At 40.5% G+C, this 23,346-nt stretch overlaps 1 protein-coding gene across 2 annotated transcripts; it reads right to left on the reverse strand.

The window, feature by feature from the left end:
* Positions 1 to 571: 571 nt before the first annotated feature.
* On the reverse strand, positions 572 to 20,655 carry PWP1 (PWP1 homolog, endonuclein). Of its 2 annotated transcripts, XM_072870386.1 has the most exons (15): positions 20,545 to 20,655; positions 20,401 to 20,459; positions 17,807 to 17,961; positions 17,277 to 17,362; positions 14,946 to 15,042; positions 13,226 to 13,336; positions 12,345 to 12,475; positions 10,846 to 10,919; positions 8,591 to 8,687; positions 7,630 to 7,691; positions 5,745 to 5,856; positions 4,614 to 4,704; positions 3,631 to 3,752; positions 2,991 to 3,096; positions 572 to 2,271 (listed from the first exon to the last, which is right to left on the reverse strand). In XM_072870386.1, the coding sequence occupies exons 1-15, from the start codon at positions 20,608 to 20,610 to the stop codon at positions 2,156 to 2,158; spliced, it is 1,485 nt and encodes a 494-aa protein (XP_072726487.1). In that variant the 5' UTR covers positions 20,611 to 20,655; the 3' UTR covers positions 572 to 2,155. The 2 variants fall into 2 exon arrangements, with proteins under 2 accessions (XP_072726487.1, XP_072726495.1); XM_072870394.1 differs by lacking the exons at positions 20,401 to 20,459; positions 20,545 to 20,655 and adding an exon at positions 19,969 to 20,204.
* Between the last annotated feature and the right edge of the window lie 2,691 nt (positions 20,656 to 23,346).

The raw sequence follows: 23,346 nt of genomic DNA on the forward strand, positions 1-23,346 counted from the left end.
TCTTTTTTAATATTTACACATTCTGAAAAAGAGTTTCCTATTTCTGATAGTGACGTTAAGAGAAATAACACTTTTTCATCATCTGCCTCTCCCAAGCTTTCCTGGGACAAGGTATGGATAGGAGCACCGCCACGAACAGGCACAGCTAACAACTTGTCTTTAAACCTTGTAGATTTGCTGTGTGGCTCCTCTGGCTGTGGTGAAAAGAACAGTAAGGTGAGCTTTGTTCTCTGACAGGTAGTTGGAGGTTCACTTGTGAAAGAGGCTCCAGTTCTTGCCCTAAATGGCTTAAGTTCAGCTGTACTGCTCCCTGTATGCTGCATTTCTTAGAGAGCTCCCTGGGTTCTTCAGACCTGAAAATGTACAATGCTTGCCCTCTGAGATCAGTATGTGAATTAAAAGCTCCAGAAAGACAGGTTGAAGGATTTTGTTTAGTCAAGGGAAAGTTGTGTCACTTGTAGTAACGCAATTTCTTCCTAAAACAAAAAGCAACTTCTAGAGCTACAGTGCCAATTAATACCAGAGATAGAGATCACAGAAATGACTACCCTCAAAGAGCTTAACACAAAGCATTTATTTCAAATGAAAGCTTTGAAAGACTTGCAGCTATTCAGTGGAGAGCACCTGAACAGAGGTGGTTCTGGTGCTTTCACCTTCTTAAGCGTCACAAAAGCAGTTGTTCATTTATTGTCCACACATTGTTCACTATTGCTTGGCAGAGAAAGGATTGAGGCAGGAATCCCAACACATCCAAAATACACCTGGTTCCTGCAGAGCCATGCTTAACACCTGTCACCAGACTAGAAACAGCTAAATTGGATTTAGAAGCAGCCATGTAACTTCAAGGGATGGGAGGGAAACCTGTAGCCCTGCATTTTCACCATCTGCAGTTTCTACTGATAAAATTTATCTGCTTTACCTCACCAGAATAAGTTACAATGAGTAACATTGTACACCACTTACAGCAGTGGTAAGATCTTGTCAACTACATGCACTGCCACCACGGCTGCTCTGATACCAGTTGCTTCAATACCCAGGGCATTTTTGCAGCAGCAGCACTTTCACAGATGCATTCCAGTATGTGGAGAGGGAAGCACTTCACAGGAGGAGAAGAGTGTCACTTAACTTCTGGCCTGGGGTAAGGCACTTGGGTGTTCATTTTAAAGGTGAGGAAATTGTTTGAGTCACATTCCTTGACTAGGTTCCTGATGCTATAAACGAAGTGTTTAAGTCAGTGGTTAGGCTGATACTCAAAATGTTTCTCTGGGGGTTCAGGCAGGAATGCCTGGGAGGAGTTAAGAACATGAGTACGTCACATGGACAGCTTTCACCAGTGATGGTGACCAGCTGAGATCCCTACCCTCACTTTGTGTCCTGACAGCCTCTCATCCTCTTCTGAGTAGTAGCTCCTTATTTCAGTTCAAATTCTCTTCATATATATTACTTTAAGAGCTTGAAGAACAGGCAACACAGGCAACATCAATAAGCTTCAGGTGCTGTGGAACCAGCTAAAAGAAACCCTTGATGGCATACAGCTGGGATATTTCTGGTTTGATATTGGTGATCTGAGGTGTTACAAACACATTTCAAGATTCTGCTCAGGGACTCCAACTTACTGCCCAAGAAATACTCTTAAGACTTAAAAAAGTTACACAGAAGAACTTTAAAAATCTGTATTAGAAATCTGTAAATCTAGCCTTAAATTAAGGATAAATTATCTATTTACACTTGTCATTTCATTCAGCTTTTGTTTATTTATTACACAACTGTTGTCTGAAGTATTTTTCCTTATGCTTTTAGAAGATATTTACCTTCTTTGCAGTATTCAACAAACTTCTGGTAGCAGCAGCATGCTTCTCTAGTGACTTATTTCATTTTATATATCAACTTTACACAGAGTAGCCCCTGTTTCAGGGACCATCATCTCAGGCAAAAGCAAGTGATTTACTCTTTCAAAGCCGGTAACAGAGGCAGGAACTTAGAACTGTTGACTTAGAGCTTAACCACATCACCATGTTTCTTTGTCTGAGATGAAGAAGCCTGCAGACTGCAAGACACTAGAGTCATTTCTATGAACTCTCACCAAACGGCGATTTGTAGAATGCACGTTAGTCGTAGTCCCATTAATTACTTTGATTTTGTGATGTCTAGTCCATCATGATTCCATTGCTGTCTCTGAATCGTTGCTGCTACTGCCAGCCGTGGAGCTGCAAGCCGCAGAGTTGGCACCAGCCAGAACAAGTCTCTCTCTGTTTCCAAAAACTTCATTCACTGCAACAGAGATAGGGGACTGCTTACACGTTACTGTTCCAGAGACAAGAGTGGTACAGCAGGTATAGCACAGTGAAGATCACAGAATGGAAGTCCTAACCTGGTGCAGTTTTAAAGCTTTCCCCTTTACCTTGAGTAGGGAGTTGAACCTTACAAGTCAGAACAATCTCCCGCATATGATACTTAAATTACAAGTCCTGTTCTCTCTCCCCCAGAGCATCTCCAGAGGTTTCCTTGTGCATAATTGCTGTACCTTAAGTACTGTGAAATGGATGAGTTTTGTAGAGCAAAACATTAAATAATTTATTTCTGGTTTTAGTCTCTCTGGTTTCCACCAAGCTCTTACAAGTCTTCTCTCTAAAAATTCATGCCATTTAGTTACATGTAGCTATGACAACCGATCAAAACCAGCCCTCACTTTCATTCCTACAGGTACTCAAGAATGTGATACTCGATTACACTAGGAACATTAAGAAAAAAGTAAAACATAGGTATTACACTTCAGCTACAAGAAAATAAATCATGTGGCAAACACAGTTCTCCAAGTCAGAAAAACCCCACGTTTTTTGAAGCTGAAAACATGAACACATATGCAGTCTTGGGGTATTTTAAAATATTAACCTACAGTTTCTCTCAGAGCCACAATACATTACTGAATATACAAATACACCCTGGGGGCAAGGGGAGAACCACAAGATTCAAAGAAATGAGAATGCTACCTGCAGAAACCTTGCTTATATCCCAAACACGCAGCCCTTCTCGCTCTCCTCCAAAGGCAAAAACAAACGGGAAGTCAGGGCAGCAAGCTGCACAGAAGAGAACACCCTGGGAGGGAGGCAGAAAGAGAAGGATTTTTTTTAAAATATCATCCTAAAATGAATTTGTCATCTGAAAATACTTTCACCAAGCAAGTTTTAACAAATGTAAGCTCTGTAAGTTTCCTGAAACTTTGTCCTTGTGTTAAAGTATTTAAAGACTTGTCAATCTTTAGCCAAGCCTTTATGTTCTCTGGCTTGTATTATGCTACAGTGCTTAAGTAAAAGTGTCAAGAGCTGCTAATTACAAACAGTAAATCACATCTTTGTCTTGAACCTGGCAGATACACATTGGAGTACCTATAGTTCTACTCAGAACATTGTGTCTGGTATTCAGGTCTGAGGCTTTGAAGCAGTCTGCCAATCACATGTTGAATTGCATACTGCACTGTAATGAGCATGATTTACCCAGAATACACAGATGTGATTTTTTTTTTTAAGATGTTACATTATGTAAAACAAGATTCAAGTTAGACAAAAAAGATTAAGCAGACATAGTTTATATGTAAACCTTCTTGGAATCAAGAAATGAATATTACTCTACCATTTTCATATTCCTGGAATGGATTAAACTTGGTCTGTCTCCCAGGATATCCCAAATTTTCACGTATTTGTCAGCAGATGATGTCACAAGGCACCCTTTGATCTGACTGCTTAGTTGTAGCCCTGGAAGATTAAGAGTGCAGCAGTGTGAGAGCACCACGTAACCACTATGTCACAGAGATGAGGATACATTTTGAAGTGAAGTCATGGGACCAAACCTAATATTCTCCTCACACTAAACTCTGTTCCAGCACAAAGGAGAAAAAAGTTAATGAAAGTTTCATGCTGCCACTACTCCCTGTAGTGAGAGCAAACTGACTTAAGGTAGGCCTATTTTGTCTCTCAATCCAACAACAGTAACAGTGCAAAGATGCTATTCTTCTGCTTCTTACTTCACATAATCTGGCTTCCCCAGGTAGTTTTCTTCATTCGTTTGCCAAAGACCATCTCTTTTGCTATCCAAAACGATGGGGCATATTCATACAATCTCATTTTAGACACCTAATCAGGTGCTTCAAGTTGCTATTTAGAAGTTCCTACACTGACCAAGTAATTAAAGTAGCCTAAAGGAGGCAGCGTGAAAACCTTCCCGTGGGCCATACCTAAATCATCTCCAGAGTGAACATCAGTATAAAATAATTAGGGCTAGAGGAGGTAAACATTATAGTTCATAATCCTGGACCAGATTGCATAGTTTTTGTTCTTCCTCACCCAAAAAACACAAGGAGTGTGTCCCAAGTGAACAGATCTGTTTTGACATGCTTATTCATGATATTCACTGAGAGAAGTTCACTGTTGTTAAAATACTTTGCTTACAATGACTTCTCAGCAGAGATTTGTTTCATGCACCAGCTACCCATGATTAGTATGCACAACTCTCTATTTGTTAATCAAGGAATCACTACCACCTCAGTCGTACTGGTTAAAGACATCTTCCAGATGTGCGTCACCACTGGGGACAAACACAACACACAGACAATTTACCTGACACCTCTTCATCGTGAGCTTTCAGTGTAAACAGTGGCTTATCCGAACGAGCATCCAGACAGTACACAAAGCCATCCTCCGTGCTTGCCTAAGGAAACCACAACATTTTAAAAACAAACAGCCATAGTCACTCATTTCAGAAAAAGCTCCTATGAAATAATACCCCACCCTCTATTAAATCCCTGTGATTTGAGACAGACTTACATTACTTCTCGGTAAGGCATATTACACAGTGTACACAGTTCCGCATCCCTAAAGTCAGACTCCATCCAGCTAGTGCCCAAGCTATTCTACATACCTACACTATGCTGCAGGGACTTACACAGAAGGCTTAATCCTATACAAATTTCTTAAATTGTATTTTGAAGATGGTTGCACTACTAAGCTTGGCTTTCTCGTTAGGCAATGCAATACAGGGCTTTTAGTCTCTTAACTGTCAGTTCAAACTTTTTGGAGCCATCCTGTGGCTGCGTAATAGCCCTGTGCAAAGCTACGTGTCATTATACTGAGAGATATCCACACCATAAACCCAACAGAACTGAGCAACTGCTTTTGCTGGCTGTGTACGCAAAGCAACAGAGAACTAGACAGCCACTGAGATAATAAAAAAGATTTGTTTTAAAATTCTGTTTAAAAGTTTTATCATAAAAATCTTGACAAAACCAAGGTATTTTTACTCTATACCAGCTAGGAGGACAGTGCCCTCTAGTGCTGATTTGAAACACTGAATTAATATTCAGGATCTTAGTTCTAATTAGCTACTTCTCAGCTGCAACTGCCTCATTACATGAGACACAACAGCAACTATGCAAAGGAAAATGTATCCCAGCCACTGAACAATATAGCAACATGGCAAAGAAGCCACCTCTGGAGTGTAAAGGCATCAACACCAATTGCTTTTCTACTGTCATAATGAAGATAGCAATTAAGTAGCTAGGCTCGATACACTTGTTGAAAAAACTACCTAAAACCATCCTCCCACACACTACATTTTTAAAATAAGCAATGCCAACAGTCCAACTGTCCATCAGGTCCGTTATATGATTCAGAAACATTATGAACTCAAAAATACAGGCTAAATTAAATGGCAACAGTCAACAGACCAAGAATAGAAGAGCATGTACTCACTAAGAAATTACAAGGTGAAAAATGATTCCAGGTTACTCTTTCAACCTGACCGCTAAACCGCCACATTCGATGGTTATCTTGTGGGTTTCTGCAATCATACAGCACAGCTGATCTATGGAAAAAAGGGATAGGAAATTAAGGAAAAAAAAATAATCATGGCAGAATACTTTATGAAGTTTGTTTTACCACTGGCATCTACAGAAGGTCCATGTAAACTACAATTCAAAAATTAAAATGGAAACAACTTCACTATTTAGTCTTCCAACTCAGTAACAGATGCAAATTTCCCAGATAAGTACAAGCTTTTTCCGTATGTTTCAAAGTTTCATCTTGGTTACAAAGAGCCGTTCTATTTAAGCAAACAGAGCATGAATTTGCTCAATACATAAGATACTTATCATACAGGAGACCATAATTATGCAAATATATCACTTAATTATGAACAGACTTCAGTAAAGTCAAGTAATGACTGTTCAAAATAATGCACTAATTAGGAAATCAATTTGTGATACATATACAAACATTTTCAAATATGCTTTAATAGAAAAAATTAATCTTTACAAGTGGTTAGGGAAATTCTATTCTGAAAAGGAGAAAGAGCAGATGGGAGTTAGTGGGTCCTCTGGGATTCTTTGCAGGCTTTTGCTCAGCCCAGTGGCGGCAGAATCTGTCCCAACTCAAAAAGCTCCTGGATGCAAATGCAAGAAAGGAGCGATGATGTCACTCTCGCAGCATCTCACTACAATTTACATCCACAGTGTAACCCACTCCCACTCTATCCTATAATTAAAGCCAAAGAAATGTGATCTAGATTTCTCAGTTCTTTTACCAGGCATTTTACAACAGTAGTTTTAGTACATATGCAATTTTTAACGGTCTGACTTTCAGGTTATGAAGGCATCTGCCAATATTCACTGAACTGCCTGTGGTCCTGGGAAGCTTTACAGGAAAAATCCACAAAGGCAGTCTACTAGTTTGTAGACAGTACACTGGTTTATACGTGTCCGTGGGATCAAAGGACTAGCTAAAAAGGGATCGAGAAGCTGGTCTCGGTGTTTGGCCATTTTTCTTATTTTTACAGAATGAAGTTGAGGGGGAGGAAAGTGGACAGAAGCAGTATCCTAACAACAATAAAAGGTTTTTCTCCAACACTTTTACTTAAGCAGATGTAGCAAGAGCATAATACAAGCCAGAGGACATAAAGTCTTGGCTAAAGATTGACAAGTCTTTAAATACTTTAACACAAGGACAAAGTCTTAAAAGCAGAATAAAAAAAATTGACATTAAAAAAATCATGGTTATAGAACAAAAATAAAAAGTTACCCCTAGGAGATGGGAGAACAGAGGGCAAGTTTTTTGGCTGGCAGAGCTTATAAAAACTAGCAGCCACAGAGCTAGTCCAAGTGTGCAGACAGAAACCATTTAGCAGCATCTCCAAGCTGCAATCACAGGAGATAGCCTGTTACACTTGGGTAATGGGGCTGTCGAGAGTGGACTGGGATTTTAAAGTCCCTCATGCCCCCACCCTGGTCTTACAGCTTGGCAAAACCTTGACAAGTTTTTACAGGAAGGATAGTGACACATTCCCAATGCAGAAAAAAGCCAAATTAAGAAATAAATTCAGTTTGGAGCAGACACCTGGCACAGAAAATGTCAGTCCAGATGGTTAAAGGATTTGGCTCGTCCTGAGAAAGAGGTAAGGAAAACTACATTTTTGCCACATATGTGGCCAAACCTGGCTACCTTACTGGAAAAAAATAATAGCATTACTCAAATTTGGCAGTTATAAGCAAATGAAAAGGAAAACACAAGGCAACTCAACGGGCTTAATTCAATACTAATACCCTGTCTATGTGTAACATTTTAAAATATTACCCCGACATACTTATCATAAGATCCAGAAATAAGGGTCTGAGTTTCAAATGGATGAAACTGCAATGTCTGGACCTAGATAACAGAAGATTTTATTTTAAAAAATAAGCATTGAGATAACACACATATACAGGAACTTTCTTTGAACAAACAGAGCACAACCTCCCCTCCCCCAAACCAGCACATTTCCCCCCAGAAAACCCTCCTATTAAGCTTGCTGATACTCAGATTTCTCATAAACAGTGCAAGAGATGCACATTATTTTTATTTCAAACACCCCCACCCAGTGGAAACAAGATATTTTCCAATTTAATTTCACTGAACAGAACCACATGCCTGCTTTCTGCCCTAGATGTTAAAAAAAATAAGCTGAAGGAGGTAAAAGAATAGCTGCTTCCAGTTTGGGGAAAAATGCAGATGTTAGCAAAAAAATGAAAATCAGGAGTTTGCCAAGGGCAGCGACTTTGTTAACAGCAAAAAAAGGTTATAGCTATTAATAACTAACTTTCACATTTTAATTACTATGAGATGAATTAATTTCTGAAGTACCCATCACCATGGTATTTTAGTATAATTTATTTTAAACCTTTCTTACCTAGAACAAACTGTAACCGACACTCATTGTTTCCTTTAAGAGAGAGTTACAGTTTGACCTATGCTCAGAGACCTAGTTTTTGTACCTTATACCAGCACTGTTAGATTCCCAACCATCAGCGCTTTCACACAAAAGGCATTTTAAAATCTGCTGTAAATCTTTGCAAACTTTCTAAAGGATAACTGAAATAACATTTTTAAAAGCAAATACAGTGTTGTTCGCCAAAGCAACTAATTCAGAAATTTAAAGAATTCTGCACAGTTGTTAGAAAATTACAGAATTCTTGTTCTAAGGGTTCACTACAAAGCAGCTAATGAAAAACTGCAGTTGTTTTTTCTCTGTATTTTACAGTGGAAGAAACATAGCAATTATTACATACCTTGTCTGTATGTAGCATCAGGCTGGCTGCTGGCTTACCCACAGACATATCCCACAGAATCACAATATTGTCAGCAGACGCACTTGCTAAAACATTCCTGATAATGGATCAAAAAATAAGTTTTAAAAATCTTTATACAGATACAAACAAATAATGGTCAAAAATCCAAAATACATACAGAGCCTGATTCTGAGATCAAGTACACTCTGTTCTATAGACTATATATCTCAAGCTTGAGGGATAACTCCCTGAAAGTAATTCTAAGTTACAAGTAAAGAGTACAAACAGGCTATATTACGTTACATTAGTACAACACTTATAATAATAAGTGACAGTTTTGCTTGTATTCCCCCCCCATCACCTAAAATATCATTTACTGGAAGATTCATTGAACAAAACAAAGCAAAAAAGGCTTTTAAGCACTTCCTTTCCTTTGACATTAAGGTAGTATCTTCAAACATTACCTACGCAACTTAGTTTTATTTGCATACGCATACAGCCAAGAGCCAGACAAATCTGGTTTTAAAATATTTTGCTCTCTGATATCTAAGTGTTTATCTAACTACTGAAGACCCACCACTGTACATCCTTCATAGAATGCTGAAAGGAACCCTAACATTTTAGTTAGTTTACAGACCCCACATTTCAACTTAAATTTGACCAATTGTGTTAAAGCAATAAACACAGTTTAAAAGTTTAATCAGAAAAAAACTCAAAACATTCCTAAAGGCCTGTCAAATACACAGTACAATTGCTACCACTGCTCTTAAAAACAGATCTATTACCTCAACATGCTGTTTCTGATTGAAACGGCTCCCCCCACAACTTTTTTTTTTTTTTTTTAAATACTCACCAAGTGTTTCTGACTGAAAGACCTAACATTCTCCTGGAAACAGTTCTCCCAAACAATGTTTCAAGGGAAAGTTAAGAAAATGCATAGTGAAGGCTATGAGAACATTTTACAGTAACATCATTATGACCTACAGGCAGAAAGTTATTTACAGAGAGCTATCACAGTATGTCTTGCTTAAAAAAACAAACAAACAACAACAAAACATTTAAGTATAGCTGCTCCAAGGATTTCCTTGTTTTGCCCGTAAGCTTCCCACTTCAAGGCTGTTTTTATTTCCTGAAAGACTGACCAGTATCAATGAGTTCATAACTCAGTACACTACAGAATTATGCATTCCAGACACTTAATTATTGTAGCGGTAATTTTTGTGACTTGTCTCTATATTATCACCAGATAACCATTTCTAGGTACATGAAAGCTACTCTTTTGTAACACTGATGGAATGATCACTACCACACTCTGTGTGTACGTATAATTTAAGAATAGACAACGCACTATAAATTAGGAGTGCAATTTATGTACATTTACTGCATGTCTATGGGGCATTTCCTTCTTCAGTATCTAGACAACAAAGCATTGTAAGTGAAGGCTTACACCTGCTTATCAGGAGTATGCGAAGTTCACTATGTCTATCTTCAAAGACACTTATGACAGCACAGGGGGGCGGGGGGGGAAATCAGCCTGTGTCTGACTGGAAGAGTTTCAAGGCCCATTCTGAGGATCCTCTGACAGCTGAACTCTTAAAAACCACCTAAGTGATAAAAAATAGCAGCATCTTTATTTCAGTCAGCACATTGTCCTTGACCTCTCCCCCAAGATGGGCCAGCTTCGTGTTGCTTCAGTAGCAGCACTTCATTGCTAGTTCATTCAGGCAACAGGGAATTCTCTCTGCCTAGGATAACCCAAAGGTCAGAGGCATTTCTATAACTGTGCTATCAGGGCTTTTACACTCTCTTTTCGGTTCACAGCTCTGGGGCAAAAGCCAGAGGAAAAAAAACAGCACAGCAAGGACTTTCTTCTGTAAGTCTATCTGTTGAAATGGTGCTTTCGGTCATTGGCAGATTGGCACAGATCAGGGCAGCCCTTCTGCTTCTCCAGTTTGTGCATCTGGCTTAAATGTAGCTGATATAACAAATGGCTTAGACCCACCTTAGTCCTGCCTCATCTGGACAACTTGTGAGTAAAAAGTGCTCTGCAGCAACATATAGGTTTTTAAAAAAATAAATCAAGACTTCTAGTTAAAAAAAAAAGGGTGGGGGGTATTTTTGAGAATTGGTTCATTTCAGCACTGCTTTCAAGTTCAATGTTATACTACACAAGATTTTGGATTTGTGTGAAAAATGTATGCCTAATTAAGTATACAAATTTGTAACCATCCATTGTTACTCAAGTATTCTTTTACCTGCTTTGTTTATTCCATGAAAGATCAAGCACAGCATCAGTATGTCCTTTCACTGTCCCTTCTGAAGATAAACTCTGTGTATGCAGACACAACATGCTTTTGAAAATTACAGCTTCAACAGAAATCAAGCATTACAACACATTAGTATGAACTCCTTAATGCCTTCACAAACAACTTCATGTTTTAAGTTATTCTCACTTGCTGCAACAAGGCTTTTGATAGAACTGTCTCTGCAGTACCTGTACCTCGCCTCCCACCCCAGATCTCAGATTGCTCCATTCACAGCCAGTGGTCTTACAGAACTGGTTACTCCCTTCAGGCTAGTAGAAGAAATTTCATTGTCTCCAGCTAAAGTGCAGCTGCTTCTTCAGCTTCTTTCTAAGCACTCCTGTCAGTTCCCTCTCCCTCCTCCCAATTAACTGAGCTTTAGGTCCTTGTAACTTGCCAGCTCCTACAAATTGCCAGCTCCTACAAACTTGCCAGCTCCTACAAATTCTAATTTGAAATGGTTAAGCTTCAAAGTTTACTGGGACAGCAACTGGAAACCACCCATAAGCCACCCCATTCCTCTTCTGTTCTTAATTCCAGGCTTTAATTATCCATACAGAGAATAATTAGCATTTCAAATTGAGGTAACATTTATGAATGGTATATTAAACAGCAATTCTCATAACTCAGTGATATTCAGAAGTAAGTTTCACAGAACAAATTCACCTTCCAAGGATTTTTTTTCTATTGTTTTTAAAACCAGAAGGTCTGAGAGCTCAAGCAGTAAACCCCCTTCTCAATTACACAGAGTGGTTCTTTAGCTGACTAACACTGCAGCGCTTCTTCATTTCGGAAACCAAGATTAGCTATATACCCAGTGTTCACCTTCCCTGTTTACTCTAGGGAGTCTTTAAGCACTTCCTGAAGCATCTACTATAAGCAAAATCTAGAAGATTTAAGTTATGTTATCTTCTGTACTTGTTTTACATACCAAAGAATTTGGACAAATCATAACAACACATTCAGGCATACAATGAGGGTCAGATTCATCTCGCTTAACTTAGTAACCAGTCTAAACCCCATTCTTCCTCTTTGGTAGTTAAGGTTTTCTGTGCAGTCCACTAAAAGAAACTCAGCCATTCTCTGGGGGTGTCTCTATGCATTCACCTTAGACAATCTCGATAACTACCTTAAAATATGCTTGGATTTTAGATACATAAAGCTAACAGAGGTGAATCCTGAGTAAATGTATTTTATTAATGTCAACCTTGTCCTTTATTGCTCAATGCCTTTTCAACTCTCTGAGTCACAGGAAAATACTAATTTTAACCTATCGCAGATGACCATGACATTATCTTCTGTAACATGTCTAAACACCATCTTTCAACACGACAGACAGAATTAAACCAGATTATCTATGATTTTTTCAGTGTAGGGAAAAAGTAATAACAACATTATCCTTGCTCAAAGTTTCCTCCAACCAACCAGATAAATCATTTTGCAATACTTACTTTCCCTCCTTTCTTTTTCTTCTTTTTCTCTTTCTGGCCTCCAAGAGAAAAGACTGGTTCTAAGGATTCCACTATATCAAGGTCCCAAATGTCAATAACCGGGGTCATGTTACCCACTGCAACATAATTTCCTACAAGCAGAAACCCAAATGCAACCACATTTATTTAGAGTTACGAAACAGCATATTTGGCAATCCAGCTGTTGCTTATTTCTTTCATTAAGTAAAACTTATGTGCCAGAATCTTCTATTTTAACATCTTTGATGATTATAACTGACAAGGAGCAATTTAAAAATATCAACTGACAGCAGATGTTGCCAGAAAAAAAATTTACTTGCTCTCCAATACATTTTCCCTTCAGTACAAGTAACTGTTCAAAGAAGCTTTACAAAGTTCGATGTTTTGTTTGGTTTTTTAAGGAAAAAAAAACCAAAGCCACATTCCCTGTGCTATGGAGAAAAAAAAAATAATCTGAAAAACACAGGAAAAAGGTTACTAAATACATAAATACATATAAATTTTGCTGTGTTTTACAGTTAATCAACTGCATTGGCCATAATGATTTTGAACAAAAGCAACATTTCATTTGCAAATGGAAAATAAAGCAGATTAGAGAAGAGCTTGCTCTGGTCTGCTAATTGACAATAACTTAATTACTTGTAATAAAACCAGTGTTTTAGTCAAATCATTCATTACGGCAGCATCACTAAGATGACTATCACCAAACCAAAAAACCTGATATTCAGTTTTTCCATCTTTGTATCTTGGTTTTATTTCTGTTCATACCACTGGAGGAAATTATTTAGTGGCAAAATTACATTTATATACTTTTCAAGCAAAAATTATTTAACTGGACGTTTACAGTATCCTTTGTAATTTACCTAGTGATTCATCGGGACTAGGATCAAAATTCAGCCACTCCAGACTTAGAGGGTAAGCAGGCAAGATAATATCATGATGTACATAAAATGAGTTCTCTTCATGATTATAAACTGAAAAAGAATTAAAGACATACAAGACATCAGTGAAGAGAAAAAGCAAGCAACTATAAACAGTTCACTTCTGCAAAAGGCAGATGTGGCAAACACTAAATTGCCAAGATCTAGAATGTAAATTCAGTGTGTTCAGAGTTTTAGTGTAGAGGCCAGAGCCTCCAAGTACTAATGTTATGCCTTACAGAATTACACAAAACAAACAAACATACTCCTGTGTACTTCAGATAAAGAAGTGATGAGTTCAGCAAAGCTTAGACACTTTATTCCTAGCATACTATGCTACTTTGTAAGATCACTTTAAAACAGATGCTCCTTATCCACCACCACCATTTTCTACACCAGGATATGTTAATGAAGGTTTAGACGTTCATTTTACAGAACCAGCAATTAAAAAAAACCCGAAATAATTCCAGATGCAATCAAAGGGGAAATGAAGGTAAAAGACAAACTGTTTTCATATTAGAGGAACCTGAAGAAGTCAGATGAAGTTACCTTTAGCAGGTTGTAACTGAGATACAGGAAAAGTTTTGGTAAAGCCACCATATACTAAACACAGCATTCCCTTTAGCCAGATATTTTTCTCCTTATAATAAAAGAATTTACCAACTGGATAGCAAGTAAAACCCATTAATTATTTTAATAAAATTGTATCATCACACACACAAAATCACTGTTCCGTTTTTAAGTGCATGTGACAGATGTTCAGATACTAACTAAAGTCTTCAGTTAACTAAGCAGTCTTAGTAATTAACTAAGACAGGGCTACCTAATGTTATAAACTGCAGAAGCCTGTGCTATTGTTTTCTAAGTTTATACAGGGAAAATAACACAGTTAATAAAATTTGTAAACGTCTCCAGATACAGAAAATGCTAGATGACGGTATCTGAAGAGATGCCTTCAAACACTTTGGTCTTGCTATTTTCTCAAAACAGAATACTTTGCTTGCAGAAACATGTACCATGGCAGAAGTAGACAGAAACATTCCCCCAAAGAACCACCGTAAGAAAAGCTGGTAACTTCAGCACACTCAGTAGTACTCCTTGCTGCAACAGAAAAATCTTTTACACAGTAAAACTAAACCCATCTCTAGAACAAGTGGTATTCAGACCTTATTAAGGGTCATCTCTTCTAAAACTAAGACAATAAAGGTGCCAATTCTTCCACTCCTAGCAGTGGAAAGCTCATTTAAAGAAGCAAGGAGAAAGCAAGGGGAAAAAAAAAAAACAAAAAAACAACAAACCACTAGAGGAAGCTTGCATGATATGGAAAGTAAGACTGTTTGGAAGAAAGATCGTATGTTCAGAGAATAAAAATGTCATAGTATTTTCTAAGTGTCATTAGAAATGAAATAAGGAAAGGAAATGTTATACAGCCTGATAAAGGCACACTATCCTCTAAATAACAGGAACTCCACATTAAATACTCTAGTTCTGGAAAGTGGCTAAAGCACCATGATGTAGGAAAGAGGACAAAACACACGGGGCAGATGGGGAGAAAAGAACTTCAACAAAACACCTCCCCCCCCTTCTACACAGCCATATGGAACAGGATAGGCGAGACATCTTCCCTACGTTCACTGTAAGGAATAAATCCTATGTTACTTACCATGGACCTCCAAACTACAGTAGTCTTTATCAGTTCTGCCACAAAGGACAAGATTGTCACTGGGCTTAATCAAAAAGTCCTCCTGTTCATACTGATCCTGAACAGCAAAAAGGAGAGGACAACGGTTGTTAAGCAAAGCACATAAATGCACAAAATGACACACGTTCAAAAGGCTGAATCAATAATAACTTTTAACCATAACTGAAAACACTCAAAACCAAACACCCTGCTGCCCACCCGCCTAAAACCATCTTATGGTGGTAAAGAGAAAAAGACAGGAACCAGACTCGATTATGGGGAGATTGAATAGTTATTATATAGACAGAAGGACTGTTTGGACCTAGGTGGATTTAGAGGGATGTTTAACTACCAAATATGAAACCATCTTTTGAGACTACCATGATGCAGCCATTGCTGAAAAGAGAATCACCACCAGGAGCCCACACACGTAGCTTATTTCTGTTGTGCTCTCATGCCTTGAGCATTTATGTAGGGTAACAACTTTTTACACAATAAGCATATTGTAACTGCTCCTCACATCCAGAAAACAATTCCAAGAGCATTAAAGCTTTGTCTACTTTCTGGAAAATATTTCCAGAAAAGTACTGCCTACAGCTATAGTGGGCATTCAGCTGTACCAGAACAGATGTAACCTCTCATCTAATTTTCATTGTTACTGAGGAATGGAAGGCATTCAGGGAATTTTTGTTAGCGGAAAACTAAGAACCATACATAAAAGTCAATAGTCTTACACAAACAGAGTACCATCCTTCAAATATACAACACATACCAGACTTTTTGGACTTCCTGTTGCAAGCTTTTGATTTCTTTTTTATTCACTTCAAGCATCTTTTCAATATTTGAATTCTATCAAGTACTGCAATTCTTTGAATTAATCAACTTAATGCTGCACAGTACTTAGTCTGCAACAGTACCAGTAGTAAATACCAGAAGACAACATAAAATGCATGTTGAAGCACTAAAAAGTATTCTCCTTCAGAATTTGAAGAAAGGACTTCAGTGTAGGAAGAAAGGCCTGAGAAAAAGGTGTTCGCTTTTTCTACATCTGGAAGAAAGTTAGCTTTTCTGACAAAGAATAAATGCAGCTCATATTCTCCCCGAGTCCCTCGGCAAGTACCTCTTTGACTATAGAAATCACTTTTAAAGCGTTTCTCTCCTCTACTGGTACACAGGAGCAAGCAAATCATCAAACAGTCAGTGGAACACAGAGGAAAACATACAGTGCCACAAAGTGCACATAGCAAGTGAACTTGTTTTAAAGACATATGCCTTCCTCCTTGAGCTTTGTTACCACAACAACTCCTTGTCTGAGACCACATGTTTGACAAAGTCCCCTGACACACAAACTAGATGCTGTGGTAGAAGCCCACAGCTACTCTTTTCTTTCAATCTTACTAGCTTTGTAAAGAATCCAAAATAGTATAGAAAGGACAGCACCCAGAAAAATCTCAGAATCTTTACAGTTAAAAGGTCTCAAAAATTTACCTGCTCCATCACCCTGCCCCAGGTGATCATAGTCTCTCCTAGATTACATAGCCTCTAGATTACGTTGTCTCTTCTCACACAACCTCACCTTGTAACTGATTTCTGCAATCTTTCCGTGTAAATCAAATTAATTAAAAGTTGCAATCTATCCTTCTGAACTAAACTGCAGGATATTCTCTGGAATCTCTCCATATCCTTTCTGAAGAGGCACCTAATATTCTAGCTAAGACAATACCAATGTTAAGTAGAGTAGAAGGATTACCTCGTGTCTTGCATGCTGCATCCCTGTTCACCAGAAAAAGACAAAACAGGCTGCATAACAGGACAGCACTGTAGACAGTTAGCTTGTGTTAGACTGCAGCCAGAGACTTCTTCACCCCCTGCAGAGCTCCTACGAAGCCAGCTCCTGCAAAGATGTTCCCCATCTGACACTTGGTGGAAACTAATACAAGTGGAAGGTGTAAGAGTCTTGCAATCTGGGAAATTTTCTAAGTTGGGTCGTTAGTGGCCTCCGATACTGAGATTTATTATTTCTTCAAGCATTTTCTGGGTCCTAGAAGACAGGTGACGAACCACCTCCACATACAGAAGCATCTGGCTTAAATCATGAGCCAGTTTGCCTTAACATCTGACTTAAACATAAAAAGCACAAGTAGAGGGGACTGCACAAAGCAACTTTAAAAGAAAAGAGTTCCCTCTGATCAAAATCTGGCACACCTTTGGAAAAGGACTGCAAGCACTTACAGACCCTAAGGCAGTGTGGAAAATTTAACTGATTTTTAAGTTTATGCTGTTTAAGATATTTAATATTTTTATAGTACTTACAGTGGTTTTTAGAGTGATGTAAGGATCATGATCATTACTGCCATATACTGCCAGAGTAGCCAAAGAGTCTTCAAGTTTTAAATCACCTAGATGGGAATTTCAGAACATTTTTTTTATACATGTCGATGACAGGTGAAGTTAGAAACTCCTGTACCAATACCTCTATTACCTGTATTGCAAAATATCAGGAGTGGGCTCAATGAACTTCCAAGTTCCAAACATAAGAACCTCAGTAAGCTAAATTGCTTAGTGCTTTCAGGAACTTCTGCTGCTCTGCTCCAGCACTACAGCAGGGGGAGTGACAGTCTTTCCAACATTGCTCTCTGTTCTAGTGTCAGGGAGGGGGACACTGAATTGTTTCACTCACTAAATGACTTCCAAAACTGGGACAAGCAAATAAGTAAAAATTTAAATTTCCAGCATTTGAAACATAGCACTGTGTAGTTTTAGGATACTAGTGTCTTGAGTACAACAAGAAGTGAAAAGGTGCACCACTTACACTGCATATCTGACATTTAAATTTTTCTTACCTGTGTATTCCTCTTCATCATAATTTTCCAAATCATATTCATCCAGTTCATCATCAGACGGGTCTTCATTTTTATGAGAAGACTTAGCTCTGCCAGGAATGGCTACATTCATGCCATATGTCATCTGGCCTTCATCGCTACCATCAGCGCCATCCCTGTTTAAAGATACACAACCCTGAGAAGCTGTGACAGACATTTAGAACGCTTCCAGGTAATTGCTTAGGGGACTGCTGACAAGATTTCAGCACACAATCCTGGCTGTTCACATGGGCTTCAAGTCTTTATGCCAATAATTTGGAAATCCATTCACTACTTTCATATCTTTTCCCAAAACACTAGGCACCATTATTCTCAAGCTTCCAAAGTTTTTCATTCAAAGTTTTAATGACAAAATCTGGTACAAATTTTGCTCAACAGAGCTAAACTGCATGTCTAAATCCCTTTCTCCTACCCTTTTTTTTGTGGATACAATGCTCTCAACCTCACTTCTGTGCGATCGCATGTGTTCAATTCATTCCTTTTTTTTTTTTTTCCCTACCCACAGGCCCTGTCATGTGTAATGGCTCTTGCATTTCTTCAAGATTTTTAAGACCTTATTTCCTCATATTTCCCATACTTACATTAGAAGAAAAAACAACATAACATTCATTAGGTAGGGACATATTGCGGATTACTTCTTACAGGGTAAACTATGCAACATCTAGAAAACTCTGAACTTTCATGGCAACAATTCTGTATGCAAGGAATTCAGTAGAAGGAAGTGTACATTAAACATTGGCTGAGGACTTAACAGACATCTCAGATGTCTCAATGAAGCGTGCTCCACAGGAACTCATCCCAGCTGAATACACTGTATTTCTGTCCTACTGCACACAAAATTCCCAGGCAACAATGAGCCAAGACAGTTCTCATAGATATGTTCTAAAGTAAATAACAGAAACCTATTTTTATAATCTGTTCAGTAAAATAAAGGCTTCACATTACCAGTTTTTCCTAGTGTAAAAACTGGTAACAGTTTCCTAGTGTAAAAACTGGTAACAAGATAATTAGAGATTCTAAATCTGAGTCTGATTTGTGATCGTTGCACAGGAAAAAAAAAGTGACTGGTGTTGTAACAAATTCTACAAAGCACCAGATGTTATAAAGAGATCATAACCCCTTTGGTTGTTACGGATGGTCTTTAAATTTCCATGCTGAAGTTTAACAGAATGCATAATCACTAGCAAACAGCACCTCAAATCTTTCCATGTTTTTGAAATTGCAAGAGAAAGGAATCCACTCAAAAAAACAGAAGTTCACACGCATAAAGGAGAAACAAGTAACACCACAGATAACAGAAACATTAAACATAATTGGTTAAGAAATTAAAATAAAGTAAGAATCTTCCAAACATTTAAGATTATTTTGGAACCCTTAAAAAACAAAACCAGAATAAAACATATTCTGGGACAAAATACTCTGTTCAGCACTAAAGTCACAGATCCATCTAATAGAAATGGGGTGGATAATATTCACCCAACTATAAAAGCTTCTACTGCTACCTGTTGCAGCTGTTCAACCATACGTACTGTGGTACAACCACACACCCTACATAGCTGAAACAGAATCAGAAGCCTAAATCTATGAACAGATCTAACTGAAAAAGGCCAGAAAATGGCATAAGACCTCAATACCTCATCTTTTTCTAGAAAAAAGAGAGCCATTTCCTCATTGTCTTCCATAGATTATGTTTCCTAAATCAGTCACATCTGTTATTCTTTGCATAAGTTTGTTTACCTTTTTCTTAAAAGCAGAGCGACAAAACTTAACACAGCTACACAACCAAGGACTTTTAGTGCTGAGTGGAGAGTCACGATGTCTCCCGTTTCATATGTGAACCATAAATACACCCCTGGGTGATGTTTTGCCTTTTCTACCAAAGCATAAATACCAAGTCGTTCTGAGCTCCACTGTGGCCTCCAGACTCGCTTAGATTGTAACGCCTCACCCTCAGCATCCACTTTTCACAGCCAGTTTGGGACTTCCATCTCGGTTTGCCACATCTCCAAAGCACCCACGGTTACAAACCCAAGTTCTTTTTTCCTCACTCTAGGCGGGAATGGCAACTCCAGCGAGGACCGGGCCCCAAGCAGGTCTCTGCAGACTTCACCTGAAACGCTCACCTAGTCTGACGGCACACAGTTGACACCTGAAGAACCACATGGGAACACAACCCATGTTGTCCCACTCACGACCAAGGCAGCGTATGCTCCATCCGACGTCTCTCCTTTCACTCTCCAGACAAACGACCCTCCGGGACGTCAGGCTCACTTGACACAGTCGCTTCAGGAGGAACCCGTGCTGGCTGGTGCCGATCTCCGCTGCTCGCTCCTGCTTCCCAAGCCGGGCCTTCAGCGGCCCCCCCCGGCCTGCGGGCCGGGCTGGTGCCCGAGCTCTCCCCGTGCCCGGGGGCACCCCCTCCCCTCCACAGCTCTGTCAGCGGAAAGGCCCGGGGTGCTCCAACCCCGTCTCCAGCAGAGCCCGGCAGACGCGACACGACACGACGCGACGCGCCCCGCCCCGCCCGGCCGCCCCCGCCCCGCTCCTCGGCTCACCCCAGCCTGTCCTGGGCCTCCTCGATGAGACGCTTCAGCTCCTCCTCGCTGAGCTGCACCTGCGGGGCGGACACAGAGAGGGGTGAGGACGGCGGGGGGCGGCGGGGGCGGGCGGGGGTCCCTGGGCCCGGCCCCCGCCCCCACCTTGTCCGGCGTTTCCTTGGCAACGCCGCAGCGCACCCAGGCGGCGCACGTCACGGGGCAGCTCATGGCGGCGGCGGCACGCGAGCGGTGCGGTGCGGTGCGGTGCGGTGCGGTGCGGTGCGGTGCGGTACAGCACGTGCGAGCAGCTCCGGCGCGCCCCGAGTGACGTGGCGGATGGGGGTTCCGCTTGCAACATCGGTGAAAAACGGAAGGGGCGGAGACAGAGCCGCGTGAGGTCATCTTCGAGCGCCGGGAAAGCCCGGAAGGAGGGGAGGGGCGTGGCTACAGGGGGAAGAGGCTGCTGGCCTTCAGCGGGGCGGGGCCTGCGAGGGGGAGGCCCCTGGGGGGCGAGGGGACGGGGCCTGGGGGCGGGGCCTGAGCGGCCGTTGAGGGGAGGGGAGGTGGGCGAGCAACTGTTAGCGCCTCACGGCTCCGCCGGGCTGCCCGGGCTGTTTGCACCCCTGGGCCAAGGGGTGACAGACGCTCGGTTTCTGACTGAACTTGCTGGGAGACTGCATGCCTTCAGCAACAGTTGCTCCGGTTTTCATAAAATTAATTGCGGAAGAGTGCTTAGTTGCTTCTCCTAATTAGCCCGGGCTGTCACACTTGGTACCCCACCATCTTTAGCCAGGGCTGTGACCAGCTAGAGCTCCAAGACCCATTTACTAACAGAAATTAACGCTTTCATATGTAATAGGTCCTCGTGCAACTGCTCCTCCTGGGTGCTCAGGTGAAGCACCGTGCTGCCCCATCGCCAGGCTCTTCGAAGTCCTTCGCTTCCCGCACTGGATCACAGCTTCCCCCGCTTGTGGGGAGAGGCCTGCCCTGCTGATGTTCGCTTACGCTTTGGCTCTGAAATATCCCAGCAGCGATCCACCAAAATTAAAGGTTTAGAAAAACCTTTTTGTTACTGATCTCTAAAATTTATCCAAGGAAAAGAAACCAGTGCACAGAGTCAACAGCGAGAGGGAGTTGCAGGAAGTTGTGAGGGACTGGCGCCTTCACAGGAGGTGCTGCTTTTTGCCTTCCTAAATGTCAGCATCCTATACTAGCTAACTCATTAAATCAGAGAAAGTAGGTAAAATGTCAGCTGGAATACTAGAAGGTTAGAAGGTAGTCTCTTACTAACATGCAGAAATCACTGCTGTTTCCATCACTGAAATCTTAATTGAGGGGATAACTGCAAATTACATGGATGGGAAGCTGAGGTTAGGGGAAGGAGCATTTCTCATGGTAAAGCTCAAGGACTTGGCAACCGAGCTTCAGCTTGGCAGATAGGATGGCTATATTATTTCATCCACATGTCACTAGACAGCACCACTGTAGCATTTCCATTTTTATCCTGATTCTTCTGTGGTTCTGGCGTGAGAAAGAAATAAATATCTATCAAAATATTACTACCTCTTCACTACCCTGTTCATTTCACCCATTTGCTGCATTTTTGTCTTAATGTAGACACAAACATACCAAGGCAAAAGCTGTATCTTTCTAGCTATTCCTTGTAGTACCCTGTAGCACGGACATCCTCGTCCTACCTGGGATCTAGATAATTGCCAATCTTGCAGTTTGGTGTGCTTGTCTTTCTGCTGGGCCATTATTATTTGCTTTGCTGGTCACCTTCTCTCACAGTGTTCAAGAAATCCTTCTTGTCCTCCCACGCACGAGTAGGCTACAGTTTGACTGTCAGTCTTCCTCCAGATTCTGAGGGAAGTTTTGTGTAAGCGGATGCTATTCCCAAAGGACAGGCAGAGGGGAGTGTTATGCAGCAAAGAGGAGGAAAGCGAGGTTACTTTCCAGTGACTGTGGTTCCTGAATATGGTTTTTTGCAGATATATACATTTAAAGTGTGGAGGTTTGCACAACATATGAGCCAGACTTGTTTTTACCAAGGCAATACCCAGAGGGGGCACACATGCTCTATCTTCCCTCCCACCGCGTACATCATCACAAAATAGCAGTGTACTGTGGTGAGGCTCAACAACAGAAGTACTGAAAAAAGAGACTTGGAGAAGGAGGAAGCAAGGAAAATAGGTAGAAACTGTGCATATGGATACTACAGCTCAGAGAACTGCAGTTACTACTAATAATTTTTCTTCTTTTTTGAGAGCCAGGCCATAAATGCTGGGTGATTCCAATACTTCTTTCCCTCATACACTTGCTGGGGATGTGGAGCTGAGTCTTGGGGTCTTCTTAAGAAAAGAAAGACTGTTCTATTAAATATATTACTGTTCCACAGTGCCTTGGCAATCACAGAGACAGGGTTGAAAGAGTGGTGCCCCAGGCATGAAGTTCCTTGCAGACACCTGAGATGATAGTAACTGATAGCAACTGAGCTCTAATGCAGTACAGCCCACTCACCCCGAGGAACCAGCCAGGACGACTCATAGGTCATAAACCACCATAGGTCTTTTTAGTATTTAGTGTCCAAAGATGACTCAGCCACAAAGGTGTGAGGCTTGGGAAAGAAAGCAGACGTTCATTTTTTTAATTTGGATGGAATTCTGACACAACCATTGGAGGAATTTTGGGATTAACCCAAAGAGCTCTCCTAATCAGGAACAAGGCTGCATAGCTGACAGAAGTCTCTCTGAATCTCTGCTAGGTGGAAGAAATGGCCATGAAGAAAGATATGTGCAACAGGAGATAAGGACTCGAATGGCTGTCTCAGGAAGGGTGCGAGGACCAAGTTCAGATCCTGTGGAAATAAAAGGTCTCTGACCAGAAGAATTGTCATCAAACATTCTCATGCCAAAGCCTGTTCCAGACTGGCCTTGGGCCTTTTCTAAAACCAAACTTCTAAAA

This window comes from Ciconia boyciana, chromosome 1, assembly GCF_034638445.1.
Source record: "Ciconia boyciana chromosome 1, ASM3463844v1, whole genome shotgun sequence".
NCBI classification, from domain to species: Eukaryota; Metazoa; Chordata; class Aves; order Ciconiiformes; family Ciconiidae; genus Ciconia; species Ciconia boyciana.

Excerpts from the sequence above, each read along its gene's own strand:
- PWP1 (XM_072870386.1), bottom strand. The coding sequence starts at position 20,610 with ATGAGCTGCCCCGTGACGTGCGCCGCCTGGGTGCGCTGCGGCGTTGCC. Across the intron at positions 4,705-5,744 it reads TTTCACCTTGTAATTTCTTA|GCAAGCACGGAGGATGGCTT; the intron begins GTGAGTACATGC and ends TGGTTTCCTTAG. Across the intron at positions 3,097-3,630 it reads ATTCCAGGAATATGAAAATG|GGTGTTCTCTTCTGTGCAGC; the intron begins GTAGAGTAATAT and ends CCTCCCTCCCAG.